A 27,040-nucleotide genomic window follows, 5' to 3' on the forward strand; every position below is an offset into this window, starting at 1 on the left:
AAACAGCCTCTTCAACAGATGGTGTTGGGAGATCTGGACAGCTACGTGCAAAAAAATGAAACTCGATCACCAACTTACGCCATACACGAAAATAAACTCAAGATGGATAAAAGACTTAAATATAAGCCGTAACACCATAAAAGTCCTTGAGGAAAACATTGGCAGGAAAATCTCAGACATTCCACGCAGCAACATCCTCACAGACACATCCCCTAAAGCAAGGGACATAAAGGAAAGAATAAACAAATGGGACCTCATCAGAATAAAAAGCTTCTGCATGGCTAAAGAAAACAGCACCAAATTACAAAGAGTACCAACAGTATGGGAAAACATATTTGCCAACGATACCTCAGACAAGGGCCTGATCTCCAAAATATATAAAGAACTCACTCGACTCCACTCCAGGAAGACAAACAACCCAATTAAAAAATGGGCAAAGGACTTGAACAGACACTTCTCCAAGGAAGACATACAGAGGGCCCAGAGACATATGAAAAGATGCTCAGCATCACTAGCCATCAGAGAGATGCAAATTAAAACCACAATGAGGTATCATCTCACACCAGTCAGAATGGCCAACATAAACAAATCCACAAACAAATGTTGGAGAGGATGTGGAGAAAAGGGAACCCTTGTGCACTGTTGGTGGGAATGCAGACTGGTGAGGCCACTGTGGAAAACAATATGGAATTTCCTCAGAAAACTAAAAATGGAACTGCCCTTTGACCCAGTAATTCCGCTGCTGGGATTATACCCTAAGAACACTGAAACACCAATCCAAAAGAATCTGTGCACCCCAATGTTCATAGCAGCACAATTTACAATAGCCAAGTACTGGAAGCAACCGAAGTGCCCATCAGCAAACGAGTGGATCCAAAAACTATGGTATATTTACACAATGGAATTCTACGCAGCAGAGAGAAAGAAGGAGCTTATACCCTTTGCAACAGCATGGATGAAACTGGAGAGCATTATGCTAAGTGAAATAAGCCAGGAAGTGAGGGACAAGTACCATATGATCTCACCTTTAACTGGAACATAAGCAATAGAAGAAAAAAGCAAACAAAATATAACCAGAGACATTGAAGTTAAGAACAATCTAACAATAGCCAGGGCGGGGGTGGGGGGTGGGGGCGGGGATAGTGGGAAGAGGGTATTACAGGAACTACTATAAAGGACACATGGACAAAACCAAGGGGGAGGGTGGAGAGGGGGGAGGGAGGTGGGTTCACCTGGGGTGGGGTAGAGGGATGGGGAGAAAAGGCATACAACTGTAATTGCATAACAATAAAAAAAAAAAAAAATTGCCTATTTGAAAAAAAAAAAAAAAAAAATATCAAAAGAAATGTATAAATTATAATAGCAAAAAAACACATCAGAAACGGTAAATATACATAACGCACATGATGTATTATGATGTGAAATAACATTGAAATGGAGGTTACAAATATCTGACTTATCAATAAATGTGAGTGGGTTTAATTCCTCTACTAAAAGAAAAATATTTTCAAGATGGCTCACAAAGCAAGACCCAACTATATGTGGTGTACAAGAGATACATCTAAATCAAAATAATTCAGACAGGCCAAAAATAGAGGCATGTGCAAATGGCAATGATAAGTAAGTGGGGAGTGTGATCCTTCATATCAGACAAAGTAGAATTCAGGCCAAAAATAGTTAAATGTGACAAAAAGGACACTTTATAAAGCTAAAAGCCAATTTCACAATGTAGATATAACAATTTTGAAAACTCATGCAACAAATAACAGTCTTTAAAAGCAGAAACTACGGATGCAAGGAGATACAGATAGAAGCACACTGCTAATAGCAGAATTTAACACTCCACTTCCAGTGCAGTACAGATCAATTGGCAGAAATATAGTTAAGGATATAGAAGGAGTAAACAACATAATCAATAAAGCAGATCTCATTGATCTATACTAAATTTAGAACCTAATAATAGAGAATACACTGGTCTTTCTTAACTGCACATGGAATAGTCACAAAAATTTATCATATATTAGGTCACAAGGAAAACATCAATAAATTCTACTGGAACAATGGAAATATTACAAATAATATACTTTCTTATCACGGTGCAATAAAACTACAATTAAGAAACTCAAAAGCTCTTCCAACTAAACATTTAAAAATCTCCAATTAAACAACTCTTAGGTGAAAGGAAAAAATATGAATCAAAATTAACAGAATATATAAAAAAAGAAGTAATGAAAACACTAAATATCAGAGACTGTTGGATGCATTTACAGTAGAGATCAGAGGAAAATTCATAGCCTTAAGCACTTACATCAATAAAAAGAAAAGAGTGAAAATCAATGAATTATGTAAACTTAAAGAGTGAGAGAAAGAACAACAAATGAGCCTTCAAGAAAGAAAACAATTAAGGTAAAAGCTGAAAAGTAATGGAGATTTGAAATAGAAAAGAGTAGGCCCAAGTAGCAAATAAAAATTTTGGTTCTTTGAAAAAAGTAACAAAACATAATTTTAGTAAATTATATGTAATAAATTTACTAAATTTATACCTAATATAAATTGTATGTAATAAATTTAATAATTTATGTAATAAATTATATGTAATAAATTTATAAGTAATAAAAGTAACATAACATATTAATCAAACAAAAAAGGGAGAAACACAACTACAAAAGATAAGAAAAACAAAAAGAAATAGACAGCGATGGAACAAAAAAGGTAATGTGAAATACAAATGACTGTTTTTCAAATGAGTAACATAAGCAGCATAAGCATTCTAAACAGGGAGGGAGAGGAGGAGGGGGGAAACAGAACTCAATCATTTGGGAACACAATATTTTGCCTAAATACATAAAAACCTTTACTTTAGAAGGAAACATGAAAACAAATACTGAACTCTAGTTAGTAGATTTGTTTGTCAATATGACATGAGTTAGATATTCTGAAACTGATTTGGGGGTCCTTTAGTGTGAGCAAATAAGTAAATATTTTGAGCGTAATTGGAATTAGGTTTCTCACCATTTAAGAAGGGCAGTACAGATGTGGAAAGGGGAACTGGAGCATGCACTCTATTGTGCTGATTGGAATTAGACATATAAGTATAAATTCATGGGTTTTAATACACTTATTTCTACATGTATCTACATCTATCTATTTACAGACAAGGATGGAAAGATATCTATATCAATATGTGCAGATCAATATCTACCTACGAGTATTTCGATAGATATCTCTAATGCCTTGTAGTGACAGAGCACATGGAAATGCTTGAAAAATGACAAAAGGAGAGAGGAGTCAGCTTAGAGGGACTCCCACTGACCAAATGTGAGATAATTTTGGCATCAAAATAAATAATAATAGTAACAGGTTATAATCCACTGAATAAAACAAGAATATGTAGACCATTATGAATAAATGAATGAATAAATAAGTAGAGAGAAAGAAAAAGTTATTCCTTGTAGTAGAATGCCAACTAATATATGTAAAAGGAATGGAGTTCAGAAATCACCATTTGGCAACATGGTGATTTTGGCAACATGAGGATTTTCAATTGATGATAGTTTAATGAGAAACTTAGTATTTACATAGTCTCAAAATATCTCCTCACAAACTCTTATTAATTGCAAGGGAAAAATTATAACTTTATAGTGGATGAACTTGGCATATATCACCACCTTAACCAAGTGATCAAAGTTAACCTTACCATTGATGGTTAAAAAACACACTACGTAGCTGTTCCTTTGATGAATGAGAAGGACACAGCATTCCCTCTGTGGTGTTCCTGCTGAAAAGCCATAAACAAAGAGCCATTTGGATCAGATTCAGATTTCTTTAATTAATTTTTTTTGCTAAAAATGACATTTTTGGAATTATCAAAAAAATTTGAATATTTTAGATTAGAAAATAATATTTTATTAATGCAAATTTTCTAATTTTGGGTATTACATTTTAGGTATGTAAGAGAATGTTCTTGTTATTAGTAAGTATACATTGAAATATTAGGGGGCAAAAGGGCATGAGGTCTTTTTACTCTAAAATAGAAAAAATGTATATATAGAGAATGATGGAACAAATATGGTAAAATATGAAACAATGGGGGAATCTGGGTAAAAAGTAAACAGTTGTTTATACTATTCTTGCAGCTTTTCTTTTTTGTTTACTTTTCTTTTTTATTACTTTATTATTGTTCAATTACAGTTGTCTGCATTTTCCCCCCACCACTCCCCCCACCCCAGCCAAACCCACCTCCCTCCCTTGCTTCCACCATCCCCCTTGGTTTTGCTATGTGTCCTTTATAGTAGTTCCTGAAAACCCTTCTCTCCACTGTCCCCTCCCCCCTCCCCTCTGGATACTGTTAGATTGTTCTTAATTTCAATGTCTCTGGTTATACTTTGTTTGCTTTTTTCTTTTGTTGATTATGTTCCAGTTAAAGGCAAGATCATGGTATTTGTCCCTCACTGCCTGGCTTATTTGCTCTCCAGTTCCATCCATGCTGTCGCAAAGGGTAGGAGCTCCTTTCTCTCTGCTGTGTAGAATTCCATTGTGTAAATGTACCATGGTTTTTGGATCCACTCATTTACTGAAGGGCACTTAGGTTGCTTCCAGTACTTGGCTATTGTAAATTGTGCTGCTATGAACATTGGGGCACATAGGTTCTTTTGGATTGGTGTTTCAGGGTTCTTAGGGTATAATCCCAGCAGTGGAATTGCTGGGTCAAAAGGCAGTTCCATTTTTAGTTTTCTGAGGAAATTCCATACTGTTTTCCACAGTGGCCTCACCAGTCTGCATTCCCACCAACAGTGCACTAGGGTTCCGTTTTCTCCACATCCTCTCCAACACTTGTTTGTTGATTTGTTTATGTTGGCCATTCTAACCGATGTGGAGTGGTATCTCATTGTGGCTTTAATTTGCATCTCTCTGATGGCTAGTGATGATGAGCGTCTTTTCATATGTCTCTGGGCCCTCTGTATGTCCTCCTTGGAGAAGTGTCTGTTCAAGTCTTTTGCCCATTTTATAATTGGGTTTTTTGTCTTCCTGGAGTGGAGTTGTGTGAGTTCTTTACATATTTTGGAGATCAAACCCTTGTCTGAGGTATCATTGGCAAATATGTTTTCCTATATAGTTGGTTCTCTTTTCATTTAAATGCTGTTTTCTTTAGCCATGCAGAAGCTTTTTAATTTGATGAGATCCCAATTGTTTATTCTTTCCTTTATGTCCCTTGCTTTAGGGGACATATCAGTGAAGATGTTGCTGCGTGGAATGTCTGAGATTTTCCTTCTTGCAGCTTTTCTATTGGTTTGAAATTATTTCAGTTATTTTCAATTTAACAAAAATATTTGTTAGAATATATAGGAGAATAATTTTGTTCTATAGGATTTTTTAATTCACAAAGTACAAATCATAATGAGAAAGAATGATCTATTTGAATAGAGTAAAATGACACATTTGTGTACAATAAAGAACTCTACAAATGGAATAAAAAGACAAACCACAAATGATGAGAAGATATTTGCTATGCCTAGCATTTTTATCCAGAATATATTACAAACATGACAAATGAACAAGCATATGAAAAGATGACCAATTGCACTAGGAATTAGAAGCAAATTAAAATAACAGTGGTTCACCATTACATATTTATTTAGATGATTTTAAATAAAATTTTAAATGTTCAAAATTATACAATTTGATAATACCCATTGAAAGGATGAAGGGGAAGGAGAACTTTTGTAACTGGTTCAACAATTCTGGAGATTGTTTAGCAAGATCTAAGTGAAGTTGAAAGTGTGGACAATTCCACCTCCAGGTGTTTAGCCTAGATAATTTTCAAAGGAACAGGAAAGGGTTGCTCAGTGCAGCATTGTTGGGAACTAGTGAAAAATCGGAAACAACCTAATTGTCATCAACAGATGACATCAGTAGATGACATGCAATACATTTAAGACATGCAATACATATATTAGTGAAATATATCTAAATGTGTTAATATATAGAAGTCTCGAAAACAAAATCTTAGGTGAAAAAAGCAGGTAGCAAAAATTTATATTGTAAAATTTATAAACACAGGAAACAATAATATATGTTGTTTATGAATAAAAAAGGAGATAGAGTCCCTGTCCTGGAGAATTTTGGGGACATATGAAGAGAGGCAAGTAAACACATGATTACAATGTAGAGCATGGGAGCCACAATTCAAATGGACACTAAATACAGATGGGGGAGTGGAGGTGAAGGAACACTTTCCAGCAGTGGCAAAGCTTTCCACAACTCTCTGTCACACTGAACCAAGTCCTGGAAGACAAAAAGGGGTTACCCAGGTGAAAGATAGAAAGGAAAGGTGTTTCTAGCAGATAGTGACATTTGTAAAATTCCAAAGGTGAGAAACTGCAGATCCTGGTTTGGAAACAGCCAGCGGTTTGTCATAACTGGAGTAGAGGAGTGGGGTGGCAAAGAAAGGGATGGAGAGTATTGGAAGGAACCTCCTGCCATAGGCTCTGAAGGGGCTAAGGATTTGCCTGCCTCCTGAAGGTGGCAGGAATGTTAGAAGAATATTGAAACAGAAGAGTAACATGGGCATCATAAATTATGGGAGATGGCTCTGGAGGCAAGATTAGTTAGGTTTTTAAAATCTATATATTTAAAAATAGAGAGGGAAGGGAGTTGGAGGAGGTGGAAGAGGATATGGGGGGATAAATGGTAATGGAAAAATACAATAAAATATGAACTACCCAAAAAAGAAAGAGAAAGGAAGGAAGGAAGGAAGGAAGGAAGGAAAGAAGGAAGGAAAGGAGGGAGGGAGGGAGGGAGGGAAAAAGAAAGAAAGAAAATCAAGCAAGAAATAATGGAGTCTTAGCTGAGACAGAGGAGGTAATGACTGAGAGATACCAGTCTGTCCAACCAGTAGGACTTAGGGAAGGATCAGCTGTAGGTGTGGGGAGAGGAATTGAGGAAGCTCCTGGCCTGTGCATCTTGGGTGTATGATGGAGTGACAGGGGCAGCATTTTGTGTCACCCGCCTCTGCCCCTGGCCACCCTGATTGGATCAGGAATGAGCACCTTATAAATGTTTATTTCAAGTATAGAATGAACAGAGGAAGGACCGAGGATAGCGGTTACCGCTGAATGGGGAGGGGAGGAGAGGCCGGGAGGGAAGGATGAGGTATGTTTGGCTTTGAATTCATCTGGAAAGTTTTAATTACAAAATAAAAACTGATGGAAATGTTACAATTACTGGTGTTACAGTTCTGTGAGCATACGGGTGTCATATGATTTTCTGCACTTCTCTGTGTATTTGAGCTAAATTTAATAACCAAATGGAAAAAATGTCGTGGCAAGATTCTAAGGAGCTGAAGTCCGTGAAAGGCTTTGAGCTCTATAAAGGGATTAAACTAGAAAGCGGCGGGGGTGGGGAACTGTGTGGTTGTCTTTTGTGTTTGCACAAAGCTTTTGGAGAGCTAAACCTCGGGAGACTGGTACCAGGCTCAGTGCGTAGGGGAGGGAGGGGGAGGGGTGACGCGCGCGTGCGGAGCTCCGCGCCTAGCCCCGCCCACTCCAGCCCCGCCCAGAGCCCCCCCCTCCCCCCGCCAGCTGCAGCCCCACCCTCTTCCGTGACGCCGCCTCCTGTCTCTAGGTAACGTGGCGGTGGTACCGGGGTATCAAACAAAGAGGCCGGCTGCGAGGCGGCCGCTGCCTGCTGGCCCCTTTCCTCTGAGACCCTTGACCCTCAGACGCTCAGAGCCATGGCCCTGCCGCTGCTGCCCGGCTACGGCTTCAACCGCAACGTGAGTAGTGAGGGAGCCCTAGGTCAGAGGTCGCAGCTGGGGTCTGGGGTCTTAGGTATGGCCACCTCCCTGACCCCTACTGTAGACCTCTTCCCGCTGCTTCGCCTTGTGTGAATTGGGTGCAACTTGGACCAAAGTTTGTAGGTTGGTGGAACCCTTACTCTCTGCTTCCCCTTCCTCAGTCTCTTCAACTGCAGCTGGATGCTTTTCCTACCTACCTTAGATACATGACTAGAGTCCTTAGAGGAGGAAGGACCCTTGAAGGTAATAGATGGTAGTGATAACAATCATGTATGAGCGTTTAAGATGTGCGAAGCGCTGTGCTTTAATCACCTTACATGGCATTTGATGCTCTCAACATCTCTTTGTATTAGGTACTGTTTTTATTCCCATTTTACAGTTGAGGAAACTGAGGCACTGGCCAAAGCTATGCAGTCTCAGTGATGAAGCTGGGTTTCTTCCAGGCAACCTATTCACATAGCCCTGTGTGGAACAGGTAAATATAGTTTTTGTTATTAAATTGAAGAAACCTGGCACTCTCAAGGTTGGTAGGGCCCAGATGGGTAAGGGTTTCTTTATAGAGAGATGACACCCTAACTTGGAGGAGTTTTTCTTTATTTAGAACTTGGAAGGGTTCATTTTAAAATAAGATAGATGAAGGTATAAAACAAAACAACACAACACAACAACATAAAAATCCCTGAGCATGAAAGGACTTTTGCCAATAAATAGCACTATTTAAACAACAGCAGAAAAATGATTCAGGCTTTTGTTCGCATTGGTTACTAATCTCTGCTTGGGTTTTCCAGTTGTGTCTGTAGGAAGAAGGTAGGTAACATACTGATGGCAGTGAACTAGATGGAGACATTCAAGGTACTTGTGTAAACCTCTGGTAAGTTTAGAAAGCAGGTGCCAGATTGAAGCATTTGATTTTATGGATTCAGAACAATGTCTGTATCTAAGTCGTGGGCCCTAAAGTACAAGTTATCTTTGTAGCTTCAGCCAACTGCATTCTGACACCTACAGGGAGGCTGACCAGTCCAACTTGCTTCTTGAACACTGGTTTGTGCATTTCTTGGCTGATTGTAAGAGGGATGGCCTTCCCTCCTAGCACTGCCCTTTGGTAAGATTAAGCCAGCCACACAAATAAGAAAGACCCCTGAAAGGCAGAGCATAAAAAAAGATTCCAGAAGTAAAGAAGCATGCTGTGTAAAAGTAATTGTAAAAAAATTGAAAGTAGAGCCGACAGCTTTGGGCCCAGCAACACTTCAAATTACTAATGCCTACCTCCTGTGCAAGTACCACAGCTCTCACATGCAGTGATTAAGAGTGAGAAGGAAAAAAGTGGTTGGATGAGATATTTTAAAATCTGCAAGGCTGTACTGAGTGTACTTTTGCTTTTTTATGGCAGTTTCTTTCTTTTTTAAAAAGTATTTTATTGTTTATGTTATTACAGTTGTCTCACTTTTTCCCCCTTTGCCCCCTCCACCCAGCCCACCCCCCACTTCCATATTCAATCCCTACACTGTTGTCCATGTCCATGGGTCCTTCACATATGTTCTTTGACTAGTCCCTTCACCTTCCTTCAATTCCCCCCACCCCTGTTATAGCTGTCAGTCTGTTCCATGGTTCTATGTCTCTGGTTCTCTTTTGTTCATTTATTTTGTTCATTAAATTCTTCTCATAGCTGAGATCATATGGTATTTGTCTTTCACTGACTGGCTTATTTCACTTAGCATAATGCTCTCCAGTTCCATCCACGCTGTCATGAAGGGTAGGAGTTCATTCTTTCTTTCTGCTCCATAGTATTCCACTGTGTAAATGCACCAGTTTTTTTTATCCACTCATCTACTGATGGGCACTTAGGCTGTTTCCAACACTTGGCTATTGTAAATTGCGCTGCTATGAACGTTGGGGTGCATAATCTATTTTGGATTGGTGTTTCAGGATTCTTAGGGTATAATCACAGCAGTGGACTCACTGGGTCAAAATGCAGTTCCATTTTTAGTTTTTTGAAGAAATTCCATACTGTATTCTACAGTGGCTGTACCTGTCTGCATTCCCACCAACAGTGACTAGCATTCCCTTTTTTCCACAACCTCGCCAGCACTTGTTTGTTAATTTGTTAATGATAGCTATTCTGACCAGTGTGAGGTGATATCTCATTGTGGTTTTAATTTGCATCTCCCTGATGACTAGTGATACTGAGCATTTTTTCAAAACTTTTTTATTTTGAAGTACAACACATATAGAAGAATGCACAATGGATGATCATAGAAGGAATATCAAGAAATAAACATATTACCAGCACTCTGAAAGCATCCCCCTTGACTAAAGTTGTCAGATTCAGCAAAGAAAAACACATATCCCAAATATTACATGGGTCATACCTATACTAAAAGATTATTTGCTTATCTGAAATTGGAATCTAACTGAGCATCTTGTTTTTTATGTGGCAACCTTAGCATTTCCTGACTTTTCCTGCTCTCCAAAGGTAAGCACTATACTGGCTGCTATCACTATAGTTAGGGTTTTTTTGCTTTTGAAGTTCATGTCAATGGAAATGTCCAGTGTTCACTCTTTTATGACTGGCTTTGTTTTAGCTCAACATTATGTTTGTGAGATTTTTTTCATGTGGCTGACTGTAGATGTAGTTTGCGCATTTTCATTGCTCTATAGTATTCATTGCATTAGTATGACACCATTTATATACACATTTAATCTTGACAGAGATTTGTTTTGTTTGGGGCTATTAACAATAGGTTTCTGTGACTATTCTTGTTTATGTCTCATGGTGCAATTGCTAGATCATGTGGTACTCAGACGTTCATCTTTACTAGATGCTGTGAACATAACAATTACAGCAATTTAAATTCCCATCAGCATTTTATGTCCCTCTTGCTCCATATTGTTTCTAACACCTGATATTTTCAGTCTTTCAAATTTTAGTTATTTTGATCAGTGGATGTAATGCAACTCTGTAGTTTTAATCTGGATTTACATATTTATTGGTAATTTGGATATTCTCTTTTGTGTAGTATCTGTTTGTCTTGTGTCTAACTTTCTACTGTGTTGCTTGCTTTTTTCTTAGTGATTTCTAGGAGTCCTATATACATTTTGGATATGACTTGTTGGTCAGCTATATTGTGTTGCAAATATCTTCTAGTCTGTGCTTGGCCTTTTCACTCTCTTGATGGTGCTTTTGTTGTTGCTTATAAGAGTACTTATCTATTTATTTTTTTATTTTATTTTTCATTTACAATTTACATTCAATATTATTTTGTAGTAGTTTCAGGTGTACAGCATGTGGTTAGACAATCATATACTTTACTAAGTGTTCCCCCCAATATTTCCACAACCCACCTGGCATCATACATAATTATTACAATATTATCGAAATTGTCCCTATGCTGTACTTAACATTCCCATGACTATTTTGTAACTACCAATCTGTACTTCTCATCCCTTCACCTTTTTCAGCCTCACCCCAAACCCCATCCTCTCTGGAAACCATTAGTCTATTCTCTATATCTATGAATTGAGTCTGTTTCTATTTTGTTTGTTTATTTATATTGTTCTTTAGATTCCACATATAAGTGAAATCACATGATATTTGTCTTTCTCTGACTTATTTCACTTAACATTCTCTACCTTCATCTTGATGATGGTTTTTTAAAATTACATTTTATTGATTATGCTATTACAATTGTCCCAATTTCCCCCCTTTGCCCCCTTCCACTGAGCACTCCCAAATCTCTCAGGCAATCCCCACACCTACATTCATGTCCATGGGTCCTTCATATATGTTCTTTGACTTCGCTATTTCCTATACTGCACTTTAAATCTCCTTGACTATTCCATAACTACCAATTTGTGCTTCCTAATTGCATCACCTTTTAACCTATTCCCTAATCCCCTCTCCTGTCTGGCTGCCATCAAACCATTCTCTATCTACGACCCTGTTTCTGTTATGATTGTTCACTTAGTTTGTTTTTTAGATTCAATTGTTGGTAGATATGTTTTTATTGCCATTTTATTATTCATAGTTTTGATCTTTTTTTTCTTAAATAGGTCCCTTTAACATTTCACATAATAATGGTTTGGTGATGATGAACTCCATTAGCTTTTTCTTGTCTGGGAAGCTCTTTATCTGCCTTTTGATTCTAAATAATAACTTTGCTGGATAGAGTAATTTTGGTTGTAGGTCCTTGCTTTTCTTTCTAGTCTGCAAAGTTCCTTTTGAGAAATCAGCTGACAGTCTTATAGGAACTACTCCCCTGTAGTTCCTAACTTCTTTTCTCTTGGTGTTTTTAAGATTCTCTCTTTATCTCTCACTTTTGGCTTTTTAATTATGATATGTCTTGGTGTGGGCCTCTTGGCACCCATCTTGTTTGGGACATTCTGTGCTTCCTGGACTTGCATGTCTATTTCCTTCACCAAATTAGGGAAGTTTTCTTTCTCTATCTTTTCAAATAGATTTCCAGTTTCTTGCTCTTTCTTCTCTTCTTCTGGCACCCCTATGATGCGAATATTGGAGTGCTTGAAGTTGTCCCAGAGGCTGCTTACACTATGTTCATTTTTTAAAATTCTTTTTTCTTCTTGTTGTTCTGATTGGTTGTTTTTTGCTACCTTGTGTTCCAAATCATTGATTTGATTCTTGGCTTCATCCACTCTACTGTTGTTTCCCTCTAAGTTGTTCTTTACTTCACTTAGTGTATCCTTTGTTTCTGACTAGATCTTTATTATGCTGTTGAGGTCCTCACTAAGTTCCTTGAGCATCCTTATAACCAGTGTTTTGAACTCTGTATCTGATAGATTGCTTATCTCCATGTTGTTTAGTTCTTTTTCTGGAGCTTTGATCTGTTCTTTCATTTGGGCCATGTTTCCTTGTCTCTTCATTTTGGTAGTCTCACTGTGTTTGTTTCTATAATTAGGTAGAGCTGCTTTGACTCTGTGTCTTGGTTTTGTGTCCTGATGTATTAGGTGTCCTTTAGGGCCCAGTGGTACAGCCTCCCCTATCACACATGCTCAGTATTTGAGGCGTGCCCTTCGTGTGGGCTGAATACACCCTCCTCTTGTAGTTGAGCTTTGATTGCTGTTGACAGGTCAATGGGAGGAATTTACCTAGGCCAGTCAGCTGCAAGGACTGCCTGTGACCACTGACTACCAACCTCTACCCTCTGTGGATGGTCAGTCGTGCAGGGGCAGGGTGGTGGTGTTCTGACATGGTATGTAACTGTTCACTGGGTGTGCAGGCTCTGGAGATTCCCAGGTGGTGCAGGCCAAGGTAGGCCCCTGTCTGTGTTTGGCCTGGGATCACTCTGCATGAACTACAGAGCAATCTGCAGATAGAGGCTACTTGTGCTGGGCTTGGAGGTTCCCAGGTGAAGCCAAGCTGTGAACCTAGGCTGGCTGCTGCTAGTGCTGTGCCTGGGGCCACTTAGCAAGAGGTACTGCAGTTGGGGGCTCACTGAGGCTGGTTTGAGCCCCCACTCTTGCTTGAGAGGATTTAGGAAGTTTTGAAGCATGAGCCAATGCCAGCCATTCATATAGAAAAGACATTGTTAACTAGTTTGGGTGGGCTCATAAATTGGGTGGTACAGAGCCTGAGGGGATCTTCAGGGTGGGGCAAACAGTGTTAGTCAGGTAGATGGTGTCTCATATATGTCACCCTTCTACTGGCTCTGTGGCTGTGCTGGGGAGGGATTTCAGAAAAGGGAAAATGGCCTCTGTTTCCTTTCTGTCTGGGAGAAAGCTGTCCCCCAGATGCCTTGATGCCACACACTTCAGTTCTCCCCTGCATGCCACTGGTGCCCTTCAAGTTGCTACCCTGGTGCTGGAGCTCAGAGGAAGTGAGTCTGAGTAAGTCTGTGTGTGGGTTCTTTAAGAGGAACTTCTTAGGAGTCAAGCAGTTTCTTCCACTGACTCAATCCCTGCTGGTTTTGTGCAGCTAGAATTTGTGGGGATTTATCTTCTTGGCACTAGAACCCTGGGCTGGGGGGCCTGGTGTAGGACTGGGACCCCTCACTCATGAGATATCACTCCCGAATTTTTATCCACTACATTTGGGTACAGGACCAGCCTGTTGTGTGTCTCTACCCCTCCTACCAGCCTAGATCGGTGTGGTTTCTTTAATTCCATAGTTGTCAGACTTCCATTCAACTTGATTTCTGCTGGTTCTGAGTGATGGTTGTTCTATAGTTTAGTTGTAATTTTGATGTGGCTGTCCAATGAGGCAAGCTGTGTTTACCTAGGCCATCATCATGGAGATCTAGCTCTTGTATTATTCTTTATTAATTTCAATTTGGAGAAATTTCACACTATGGCAGTAGCATCCAAACTTCCATAGCTAGTAGACTGTAGCACTAGCACTAGCACTCTGTCTGCAGTGCGATTCCAGAGTCCTGCCTGATGGTGTTTTTGATGAATAATTTTTTGTTTAGATTAGTGCTTTTTGTTTCCTGCTTAAGAAATAGTTCCTTATACTAAGGTCATGATGATATTTTTCTGTTTATCTTCTGGAAATCTTTTGTTTTTACCTTTCATGTTTAGCTCTATAAATCTAACTTTAATAAATTTGTGTGCATGTGTATGAAAAGAGGTAGGGGTCAGGTTGTATTTTTTTTTCCCAGATGGATATTCATTTGACACAGAGCCATTTGTTAAAGAACAAATTCAACTAACTTTTAAAGATCTCGTTACCTTTATTCAGTGATCCAAGAATGGGGCAGCATCTAATCTAGCAGATAGGAAGGAGCTCTGAAGAGCTCTGCAAGGCAAGAGATTTTTGTGGGTAGATGGAAGAAGAACCAGGAAGTTGTAACTGACTTGATTATTGCAAAGTTTCTTTCTTTATAGGGGATGGCAGGGGGTTATCAGGGAGATTACCTAACTGATGCTAATCAAGAGATTCATGCTTGGCAAATTTAAGATTCTACTTTTGGTAGAGCTAAAACTGTAATTAAATTTTAGTTTGGTGACATGGGGCTTAGCAACTCCATTTTAGGTCTGTTGCCTTGTCTTTAACACATTTTCTGGGAAAGGCCACCCTTTTTCCACTTCTCTTGCAGAGCTTTGCTTGTTATAAATTATCTAAATTTGTGTGGGTCTGCTTTTAGTCTCCTGAGTGTATTTAAAAATTTATTTATTTACCTTATGCCTCAGATCAATAAGCATACATGTGTGAGACCAGAGAGAGGGGAATGATCTAGGGAATGACAGTGTATGTACTTATTAGATATCTTGGGTGGTCATTCAACAAATCAGTATTTATATATTGAGTATCCTAGTGTGTGTTCAAGTCAGGTGGCTGCATTTCAAAAAGTTGTTGCACTTGTCTTGGGACTAAATGTGCTACAAAATTAATATTATTTTAAAAACTTGTACATGGTTAAAAGATTGAATGTTCTCTGGCATAGACTAGTCAGAAAGTCAGTAAAGCCAAATATGGCCTTTTTATCCTTCTTCTCCCTCTCCGGCCTCAATCATAGAGCCTTGCTTGCTGAATTAAATTATCAAGTCAAAAACCTTGGCCTCCTGGAGATAGTATAATTACTGGCTGTTTGGTTCTAAAATTATAACACAAACTAACTTTTACCACTTTTCCTTAGAAATTAAAAAGGAGCTTGTTTCCTCCCTTAATTAGCTTCTGATTTCTGTCCACAGCTAGGTACAACCTATACTTTTATCTGAAATACAAAAAGTATTATGCTTTCTAAAATATAAGCATTTACATCACTGATGACATTAAATTTGATATTAATAAATTGAAATCCTTTGGGAAAGATCACAGCTAAATTCCAGACACATAGTATCTTTTTCCAACAACTTATATTCTGGATTTGTACTGAGAATCTCAGGCATATTGTCAAACATGATAGGATATTAATGTTCAAAGGCATATTTCTAGCCAAAGCTGAAAATTCTTTCTCCAGTATTTTGGACAGATGGTTGTATAGCTGATTCTGAAAGCCTCTAATGAATAATAAGAACACTTTCTGCTTTTTATGAAGCTACCTTGCCACCATCTTTGGAGAGATTGTTGTAAATTGTGGATCATCTAATTTATAATGAAGCAACTGTTTCCTTAAGAAGAAAGACATTATTTGAATTCACAACAGTAAAATAAAAATTCAGAATGTCTGTCTCTCTTACAAAAAGGGGCAGGCAATACCTTGAAATTTATTTCCATATAAACTAATATAAGCCTACATATTAATACATAGGGAAAGTTGTCCTGTGGGAAATTTACCAGTGATTTAAATGATAAATAACTGAAAGAGAAAAGCACTATCAGTAATACATAGTACACATATTGACTTAATTATGTAATGTTAGATAGATCAATTTAAATTTAGCTCAATGACAAATATAATTATAAAACAATCACTTTATTCACAAGGTGGAGGGTTTCCCAATCTAAAATTCTACTTAACAGATTCCCAATTTTGTTCTTAGTGTTCAATTCCCTTGCCTTAAAATAACTGCATCAGATCTAAACCCCTTAACCTTACAGCCGAGGCCATTAGAGTTTGCCACTCACTTTGTGAGAGCAATTTAATGAATCATGACAAACTTTCAGAGTAGAATAGAATAAAAAATCAGAGTATATTATGCTTGGGAAGGGTAAGTATTGTTTCATGAACTTTTGTTTCTGTCACATGTGTGTATGTGAACTGGATTGCATTAAAATCTATTTGTTATTGTACTTTGAGTTTGAAAATCACTCTCATTATAGCCATCTCACCAATTCTTGCCTCTCTTTTAAATTCAGATCTTCAACTTCATTAAAGACCAGATCTAGCTCTCACGCTTTAGGATGCCTCAACAGATCCTATTCATCATTAACCATTTAAAAATGTATACTTCAGTGGCATTTAGTATATTCACAATGCTTTGCAACTATCACCTCTAACTATTTCCAAGACATTTTCACCACCCCAAATCTTAATCTTTTTACTCCAGAGGAAACTTTGAAATGATATTCTGGTCTTGGGGAACTCCTATGTAAAAATGATTTCTACAACACATGATACGTTAGTATAGTCCATGGGTTGTAGATATGATGATGCAATAATGATATCTCTTTTGAGTAAAGAGTAATAGTGTTCAGTGGATTTGTTGATTTTGGCCAACTTATTCCCTACTATGTGTAAGGCATACACATAGGCATTCCTTACGATGCCACAATGGATATCAATTCTAATGCAAATGGGAGTGTAGTGGAGGAAACTTCAGGGTATTTTTTCTTATGGTATAATTTCGTACTTGATTTTCCACCTTTGTCCCTTATCTGAGTAAGTCTAAGAATCCTCTCATAGCTTCTATTATTAGATGGTGCTATCAGGCATGAGATGGGGTATATCATATGAGCAAGGGTAATTTTCTCCCCTATTTAAAATAAAACATGACATTTTAGCCAGATTTTCTGTAGAAATAAGTAGTTAAGCATAGCTTACCTTTCTTTTCTTTTTAAACATTTATAAAATTCTTAGGGCAGCAAAATACATTTCTGTTCAATAACTGTTTTAATCCAAGATGGGATTAACTTTTTCAAAAACTACACTCAATTGATTTAATTTAAATAAAGGTTGTGAATTCATTTTAATTAATGCCACTTACAACATGAAAATATGTTGACAATATTAAATAAGTAAAGCCATTAAAACCATATGACAAAGTAACATGAATAAAAATATAGCCTAAGACACAATTTTATATGAGACTTAAAAAGTAAGTTTTTCTTACTGACTGACATGATCAGGCTCAGATATAGAGGTGTGGCAGTGTCAGATTTAGACAGTGGCTGATGAATGTCACAAATAAGTCAAACTCTTTTTATCTCTTAATTCTACCTTCTTCAGAACAGGTTTTTTTCTTTCTTAGACTTGTGTCCTCATGGTTATGAGATGGTTACCTCAGTTCCAGATATCACAACTTCTCATGACCATGTTCAAGATAAGTGGGAAGGAAAGGGAGGGAAAAGGACTCTCATATCAGAAAACAAAGTGTTTCCCAGCCCCTCAGTATGTTTCCCCCTTCCATCTTATTGTCTAAAATTGAGTCAGATGGTTATCCTTTGCTACAAGGGGCATTAGGAACTTGATATTTTACTGCCTATTTTTGGAATGGGAAAGAGAAAAGGAAGTAAGTAATGGCTGTTGGGAGTTAGCAAACTTTGCCCCACCAGACACAGACTCAGTACCTGTGAGTCTAGATGCTCTCCTGAGCCCTAGTATTCTTTTCTTTAAAAACATTTTGGCTGTGTTTTTTAATTATACTAGCGACACATGAGTACATCATCATTTAAAAACACTCAAACAGTACCATTCTTTCTTAACAATCTTCTTTTTCATAATGGAAAACAAGCCTAATACTCCAGTTAAGCCAGCATGCTAACTGTCTGTCCTTTGAATATATTTTGTACATTTCCACTCAATTATTGGTTTACTTACCCCCTTCCCTGACAGCATTCTCTTCCTCTTTCCATCCAGATCCTGGCCTTCCCTGGAAACTTGGCTTTAATCCCCTCTCCTCATTAAAGCTTTCCCTGATTACCTCAGCAGGAGCCATCTCTTTGTCTACATAACCCTGAACACTTATATTGTCCAGACCACTCATTTACTGCCTTATTTCCTGTGTTGTGGTTTGTGTTCTTTTTTTGTGTGATCATGATGTTCTTTGGCTGAGTGGGAAACTGCGGCTGATTACTCTTTGAGTTGCCCTTCCTTACCCAGGGCAGGCCCTTGATAGGTGCCTGTCAGCTGTCGTTGTGTACCTGTAGCAGCCATGCTCAAAAACTACAGAGGGTAAGTACAGCTTGGAAGAATCAACTCTAGAATTAGCTTATTGTTTTTGTCTTCCACCACTCCTGTGGAACAAAATACGTATTTCTTATTTTAGCAAGAGTGAATATAAAAGAGGAAGAAAATAGTTTGCTTTTGTGACTTAAATAGGTTATAAGCCTCTTAGGATATGTGGCTTAGATGAAGTGGCCAGGACAGCATGAAGATATACCATGCAAGTTGCAACTCAAAGCCTCTATGGGGCCTACTGTGCCATGTAAAGGGACATTGATTTTTTTCCTTGTTGGCATCCAGTTTGACTTTTTCTGGAGGCAGCATATTTTTCTCTGAGCATTCATCAGCCGGAACCCCTTAGGAGACCAGTCTCCCAACAACAGGATCCCAGATATGAACTAGTGCAAAGGCAAAGGTGTTTTTTTGGCCATTTCCTGAGAAGTTTATCCTGTTTCTACAGTTGTAGAAAGAGTAGAACCAACTGTATGTGTATGTGTATGAATGTGTGTATAACTCTCCAAAGCAAAGGGAAGGGACAGGTTGTCATTTTTACTCCATCGTTAACCAAACCTCAGGACCCCTAAATTTGACCAGGCAACTCCACTGTGACAAAGTAACCAGCTTGGCCAGTTAAAGGATAACCAAATTACTTGCTTTTCTAACTATGTGTTTGGCATCTGAAAGGAGAGAATGGTCACAACTCCTAGAGTTTTGGGGGCAATAAAATCAATTCACATGGCTTAACGGTTGATTTACATTGCTCTTTCTTCTTCACATGAGCTTGGTAATTGAAACAGAGATGTTTGTTTTATCATTTATAGGACTACTGTCATCTCATTTCTGTTGAGACTTTAGTCATTTATTGTTTATCAGTGTTCATGTTCATACTTAATACCTTGTAAAGGCACCTGAGTGGAACCTCTCCTAGTTACCAAGGAAAGTGGACTTTCTGTTTCCTTTTATTGTTAATTGAAATTTTTATTGAGATCACTGTAAATTCACATGCAGTAAGAGATAACATAGAGTACCCTTTACCCAGTTTTCCATTGGTAACATTTTGCAAAACTATAGTATAATAGCACAACCAGGATATTAACATTAATATAATCTACCAATCTTATTCAGATTTCCTGAGTTTTACTTGTACTCATGTGTGTATACTTAGCCTATACATTCCATCACATGTGTAGGTTACTGTGACCACCACAACAATAAACATACTATGATTCCATTATCACAAAGATCGTTTTTTGTTGCTCTTTTATAACCACAACCACCTTCTTCCCATCAACCCCCCACCTTACCTGGCCACAATATCCCTCACTCCTGGCAACTACTACTCTATTCTCCATGTCTAAAATTTTATTACTTTGAAAATGTTATTTAAAAGAATCAAGTAGGTACCTCTAGAGATTATTATTATTATTATTATTTTAAATTGTTTATTTATTTATTTTTAGAGAGGGGGAAAGGAGAGAGAAAGAGAGGGAAACATCAGTGTGTGGTAGCCTCTTGTGGACCCCCTACTGGGGACCTGGCCTGAAACCCAGGCATGTGTCCTGACTGGGAATTGATGTGGTGACTCTTTGGATCACAGGCTGGTGCGCAATACACTGACCCACACCGGCCAGAGTGAGATTATTATTTTTTCCATTTGGCATAATTCCTTGTGTATTTATTCAGGTAGTTGTATTTATCAGCTTTTATTCATTTTTATTGCTGAGTAGTATTCCATGTATATAGCACATTTTCTTTAATCATTTACCTGTTGAAGGACATCTGGGTTATCACAAGCTTTTGGCTGTTATGAATAAAGCTGCTACAAACATTCATGTACAGGTTTTTGTGTGGACATGTATTTTCATTTTCTGGGATAAATGCCCAAGAATACAATTACTAGATCATATAATAATTGCATGTTTAGTTTTATGAAAAACTACCAAACTATTTTTGAGAGCGAATGTACCATCTTACATTCTCAGCAGCAGTGTATGAGTCATCTATTTTCTCCACATCCTAGACAGCATTTATTGTTGTTACTGTTTTTTATTTTAACTGTCTGACAGGTGTGTAGTGATATCTCATTGTGGGTTTAATTGGCATTTCTCTGATGGCTAATGAGTTGAATATCTTTTCATGTTCTTATTTATCATCTGTTTATATCTTTTGCCTGTTTCTACTTGGATTATTTTTTATACTGTTGAGTTTTGAGACTTTATACATTCTAGATACTAGCTCTTTATCTAAGATGTGCTTCACATATATTTCCTTCAAGTCTGTAGCTTCTCTTTTCATCCTGTTAACTGTTTTTTGTAGAACAAAAAGTTTTAATTTTGATGAGGTCTAGTTTATCAAGTTTCCTTTTTATGCGTTGTATTTTTTGGTGTAAGTCTAAGAATTCTCTACCTAGCCCTAGATCCTGAATATTTTCACCTATGTTTTGTCCTAAAAAATTTATAGTTTTATATTTTATGTTCAAGTCTGTGTTATATTTTGAGTTTTGTATCAGATGCTGGTACAGCCAGGGTTTTATTACTGGTGTGCTGAACTGGAGTGTTACAAGGAGCTCAGTTTAACCTACTCCAAACATAAACACATCCACACACACATCACACTTAGGAATCTCCATCCCATGAACAAGTCCCTGGTTTTACCTTGAGGTAGACTTTCCTTCATAATATCCATAAAGAAAGTACTAGGCCAGATCATTAACTTGTGGTTTCTACCCCCTGCCATTTGTATATAACACATAGCTGCCTTTGGTTTTTCTGTTCTTCTAGTCTTGTCAGTGGAACCAGTTGCCCCTCTTCATAAATCTAGAATTACTCTCAAATAGATCCCTTAAGTCAGCGAAGGTGATAAATTATACTAATATTTGTTGTGCTCAAATTTGAGAAGGGATTTATTTTTCTCAATGTATAAAGAAAATTACCTTTTAGATCACTTAAACTTATTCTGCAAAATAAAGCCATTAATGCACAACTTTTAGAGATTAAATGCATTAGTTTGTGATACTTTCTACTGAAAACAATGGCATATCTGATCAATAGAGACTTAAACAAGCAAGGATTTATTTTCTTCACCAAGCAGGAAGTCTGGGAAGTAGGTGGCCACTGACATGCATTTAAAGTCTCAACTTTGCCTGAGCCAGTAGCTCTGCAATCCTCCTCACCTTCATGCCCATCATACCAAAGTAGCTATTGTAGCTCCAGGCATCATATATACATCTCAAGGCAAGAGAGGTAAGCTAGGAGCAGCATCACTTACATTTGTCCCTTGGATCAATAGGAGGACAAAAGTCTTTTCCAGAATCCAAGAACAGACTTCTGAAAAAGAAGCTGAGGAAACAAGTGGAGTGTTTAGCCTTTTCTGACTTATAAATGGCAACTGGCAAGGGAGAAGGAATGTGGAAATAGATGCACCAATCAGCTACAATGAGCCAGTAATTTTAACTAACTCTTGGGGAAGTTTTTAGCATTCTCTCTCTCTTCTAAATCCTTACTCAAGAATATGTTTACTGATTTTTAGACAGAGAGTAAGAGAGAAAGGGAGACGGAGAGTGAGAGCGAGAGCAAAATAGAGAGAGAGAGGGAAAAACACATTGATGTGAGAAATAAACATTGATTGGTTGCCTTCTCTACCCTTCCCGACCTGGGATCAAACCCACAATCTAAGTGTGTGCCCTGCCTGGGAATCAAACCCGTAACCTTTGGTATGTATGTGTATGGTAGTGTATGGTATGACACTCCAATCAACTGGCCCACCCAGTCAGGGCCCTTTTTTAAAAAAATATATTTTATTGATTGTGCCATTACAGTTATCCTGAATTTTCCTCCTTTGCCCCTCTCCACCCAGCATCCCCCACTCCCTCAGGCAATCCCCACACCTTTGTTCATGTCCATGGGTCATGTGTGTAAGTTTCATGGCTACTCAATTTCCTACACTGTGCTTTACATCCCCATGGCCATGCTGTAACTACCTATTTGTACTTTTAAAAAATATTTTAAAATATATTTTATTGATTATGCTATTACAGTTATCCTATTTCCCCTCTTTATTCCCCTCCTCCCTGCACACCCCCTCCCACCCATATTCCCCCCCCCCCCCCGCTTTAGTTCATGTCCATGGGTCATATATATAAAAGTTCATTGGCTTCTCCATTTCCTATGCTATTCTTAACCTCCCCCTGTCTATTTTCTACCTACCTCTTATGCTACTTATTCTTTGTACCTTTTCCCCCTCTCTCCCCCTCCCACTCCCCTGCTGATAACCCTCCATGTGATCTCCATTTCTGTGATTCTGTTCCTGTTCTAGTTGTTTGCTTAGTTTGTCTTTGTTTTAGGTTCAGTTGTTAATAGCTGTGAGTTTGCTGTCACTTTACTGTTCATATTTTTGATCATCATCTTTTTCTTAGATAAGTCCCTTTAACATTTCATATAATAAGGGCTTGGTGATGATGAACTCCTTGAACTTGACCTTATCTGGGAAGCACTTTATCTGCCCTTCCATTCTAAAGGAAAGCTTTGCTGGTTAGAGTCATCTTGGAGGTAAGTCCTTACCTTTCACGACTTTGAATACTTCTTTCCAGTCCCTTCTTGCCTGTAGGGTCTCTTTTGAGAAATCAGCTGACAGTCTTATGGGGAAGTTACCTACAACTCCTTTGTAGGTAACTGTCTCCCTTTGTCTTGCTGCTTTTAAGATTCTCTCCTTATGTTTAATCTTGGCTAATTATGATGTGCCTTGGTGTGTTCCTCCTTGGGTCCAACTTCTTCGGGACTCTCTGAGCTTCCTGGACTTCCTACAAGTCTATTTCCTTTGCCAGATTGGGGAAGTTCTCCTTCATTATTTGTTCAAATAAGTTTTCAATTTCTTTCTCTTCCTCTTCTCCTTCTAGTACCCCTATGATTCAGATGTTGGAACGTTTCAAGATGTCCTGGTGGTTCCTAAGCCTCTCCATAGTTTTTTGAATTCTTGTTTCTTCATTCTTTTCTGGTTGAATGTTTCTTTCTTCCTTCTGGTCCACACTGTTGATTTGAGTCCTAGTTTCCTTCCCGTCACTGTTGGCTCCCTGTGCATTTTCCTTTATTTCATTTTTCATAGCCTTCATTTTTTTCCTCTAATTTGTGACCATATTCAACCAATTCTGTGAGCATCCTGATTACCAGTGTTTTGAACTGTGCATCTGATAGGTTGGCTATCTCTTCCTCACATAGTTGTATTTTTTCTGGAGGTTTGATCTGTTCTTTCATTTGGGCCTTTTTTTTTTTTTTTTTTTTTGTCTTGGCACACCTGTTCTGTAAAGGGGTGGATCCTTGGGTGTTCACCAGGGTGGGGCAACCCACATTGCTGCCTTGTGATGTTGTATGTGGGGAGGGGTCTGAGAGGGAACAGTGCTGCTCGCTCTGTTCTCTGCCAGCTTTTAGTCACTTCCCCCACTACCCACAATCAAATCAGAACATTCTGGTGCTGATTCCCTGCTGGGTGGGTTTGTGTACATTCTAGGACCCTGTGGGTCTCTCCAATAAACTCTCCTATGAGGCTGGGAGTTTCTCCTGCTGCAGCCTCAACCCCCACAGGTGTTTTTAATCAGAGGATTTGGGGCTTCATTTCCCTGCACTGGAATCTTGGGTTGTGCAGTCTGTCTTGGTCCCCGAATGTGTCTCCTGGTTTATTTCATGTAAATGTTGGACCGCCCTGTCTGCCAGCTGCTACCTTGCCGCATGTCCTCTCCATGGAGGCCTGTCTCCACCCCTCCTACCAGTCTGGATGAATATTTCTTTAACTCCTTGGCTGTCCGACTTCCATACAGTTCAATTTTCTGTCAGTTCTGGTTGTTTTTTGTTTTTAAATTTGTTGTTGTCCTTCTTTTGGTTGTGCGAGGAGGCATAGTGTGTCTATTTATGCCTCCATCTTGGCCAGAACTTGGATTTCTTTTTGCTGTTACATTGTGTGAGTACTTTATATATTTTAGAGATTAGCCCCTTATCAGATATACGATTCACAAATATATTCTCTCATTCAGTAGGTTGCCTCAAAACAAGTAAACACAAAGAAACAGTCTTTGATTTTCCTCTCAGACTTCCCTACCCACTGGTAGGCAATTGCCCTGACTGTATACAATCCTGGCAGAGTGTTCAAGTGAAAATAGCAATTTAGGATAATGGTTACCTTTGGAGATGGAGCCAAGGGCATGAACTCAGAGAGGGCTTCAAGTGTACCTAAATGTTATATTTTTATGCAGGGCTGTGGGGTACATGGGTATACCTTTTCCTATGATATGAGTGTGTCCAGAAAGTATCCATCCACGTACTATGAAAAATAGAGACATTTATTGAAGAAGATACAAGAAACATTGTACATAGGACAATGATGCCTTAGTCCCCTTCAAAGTAGGCATCTTGAGACCTCACACATTTCTCCCAACCACCATCAGGTGCCCCGTCGTATTTTCCGGAATCTCATTGATGGTCTGAAATATCTTCCCTTTCAAAGGTGATTTTAGTTTTGGGAAAAGGCAAGTGTGGCAGGATGCCAAATCTGAGCTGTAGAGGGGCTGAGTCACCTGGGTGATTTGATGTTTTGCCAAAAGAACTCTGCACAAGACATGATGCATGAGCAGCACGTTGTCATGATGAAGCTGCCAATCACCAGTTGTCCATAGCTGTGGCCTTCTGAATCACCTTAATATATTCTGTGGAGGAATGTTTAAGCTTAATGCAAAATTTGATGCAGATTTTTTTCTCAACTCACTCAGTCATTTTGAATGTTACAGCCACACAGTATACATGCTCACTCAAGGGAGTCTACCACCCCCACTGACTAGTACAGTGAAGTTGTCATTGTTCACACATGTGCATTCCAGTCCATTCTCCTTGGCTGCCAGTTGACATCAATGTCACACAAACCATTCTTGATATATTAACAACGGTTGGACTTTTTCCAGATAGACCTCATGTGATATTTATTGTATCACATATCGTATATATTATATTATCTTGAATTTGCTAGTTATCATTTCCATGCTTATATTATCCATAAATAATACTGTATTTTTGAATACTTTCAGACTTTAAACATGTAGAATTATCAAATTTTATGTGCTCTTCTACTACCTATTTATTTTACTTGAAATATTTTGAGATTTGTCCATATGGATATATGTAATTTAGAGCCCTATATTAATATTCCATTTTATAAAGAGAAGACTATTGAGGTATCTTTTCTGTTATTGATGAGCATTTAGATTGTTTCCTAATTTTCACTCATACAAACACTGCTATAACAAATTATCTGATAAATAGCTCCTTGTGTACAACACAAAAGATATTTAGGGGTGAACTTCCTAGCCTGTAGGGCATATACCTTTCACTTTGCTAGGTATTGTCATAATTCAGAGGGATTCTTCTGCTTTACTTTCCTTCTAACACTACATGTGAGCTGATGTTGGCCCACATATATGCCAGCCCTTGGTATCATTTTCCAGAGTTTTACCTCTCTGCCCAGATCCCCAGAAAAGATGGGAGAGGAGTGAGGAAGAGGGAGGGCAAGGTTCTACAATTAGGAGGAGAATGTCAGCTCTGAGGAATCTCCTGTGATATATAGTTTAATAAGCAAAAGTTTTTGTTCTCTGTTTTGGTGAAAATAATGTTAGATTTCTATTGGAAACTTACATTTTTTACTCTGAAGTAGAGGAGTTTTTCCTCCCTTGTTTTTGTTCTTTGCAAATAAGCGGAATATGCCAATTAGCAAGCTAATGTTCTAAATGTTCACTTGTGGTAATAGATATTTTTAAATCTTTTAAATAGCATGGAGCATTGGGCTTATTATTATTGCTTTCCAAAGTTTTGAATTAGTTAAAATGAATTGAATTTAAAATATGACACAACATTATGGAGAAAGACTGATTATAATTATTTCCCACTCTTAATGTGCATTTTGTAATGGGAAAAATAAATGATAGGAAATGTGCTTACCTTTTAAAACAAGTAAGAAAAGTCTTAAAGAGCAAGTTTGGCCATTTTATGTTATCTCTTGTGTTCACAGGTGGGAAAGGATAAGTTCCACAGAATGCTGGTGACTGAAGATAAACCTGGAATAGGTGAACTGCCTCTCAGGCAAAGGATGAAGCCTAAATACAGTGTATTTCCTAAAGAAATGGGAAGTGGAGTACCATCCTGGGTAGCTTTTGATAAGCAGGTAAGTCACATGACATTGGGAGAAATGAAATCTTAAAATGTTACATGTACTAAAAATTAAGTAGATTTGAGAAAATAAGAGGCCCAATGTAAATGTTAAGGCTAGTTTTTCTGAAAAGACAAATTGTGGAGCAAAGATATGACAAACAAAGAAAAGTTATTCCTGTTTCTGATCAGGCATATTGGTTGCAGGATGCCAAATGTTCACCTTTCTTGGCTAATGCTTATTAACTTTTCTTTTAATAATTATTTTAAAATGATAGTTTACATTC

General features: G+C 38.1%; 1 protein-coding gene across 5 annotated transcripts in view; it reads left to right on the top strand.

Annotated features, from left to right (window-relative positions):
• The first annotated feature begins 7,648 nt into the window (after positions 1-7,648).
• Positions 7,649-27,040, top strand: part of EFHC2 (EF-hand domain containing 2) — a 328,021-nt gene continuing 308,629 nt past the window's right edge. For 4 of the 5 annotated variants that reach the window (XR_008426009.1, XR_008426008.1, XM_053917521.1 and 1 more), the window contains exons 1-2: positions 7,649-7,774; positions 26,617-26,769. Coding sequence is in view for 3 of the 5 variants with exons in the window: in XM_053917521.1 (XP_053773496.1) it covers positions 7,733-7,774; positions 26,617-26,769 (195 nt within the window). In the remaining 2 variants the exon portion in view is untranslated. Of the gene's footprint in view, positions 7,775-10,259; positions 10,269-26,616; positions 26,770-27,040 lie in introns of those variants that run through there. The other variant, XM_053917522.1, reaches the window with a different exon arrangement.

The sequence above is a fragment of the Desmodus rotundus genome, chromosome X (assembly GCF_022682495.2).
Source record: "Desmodus rotundus isolate HL8 chromosome X, HLdesRot8A.1, whole genome shotgun sequence".
NCBI lineage: Eukaryota > Metazoa > Chordata > Mammalia > Chiroptera > Phyllostomidae > Desmodus > Desmodus rotundus.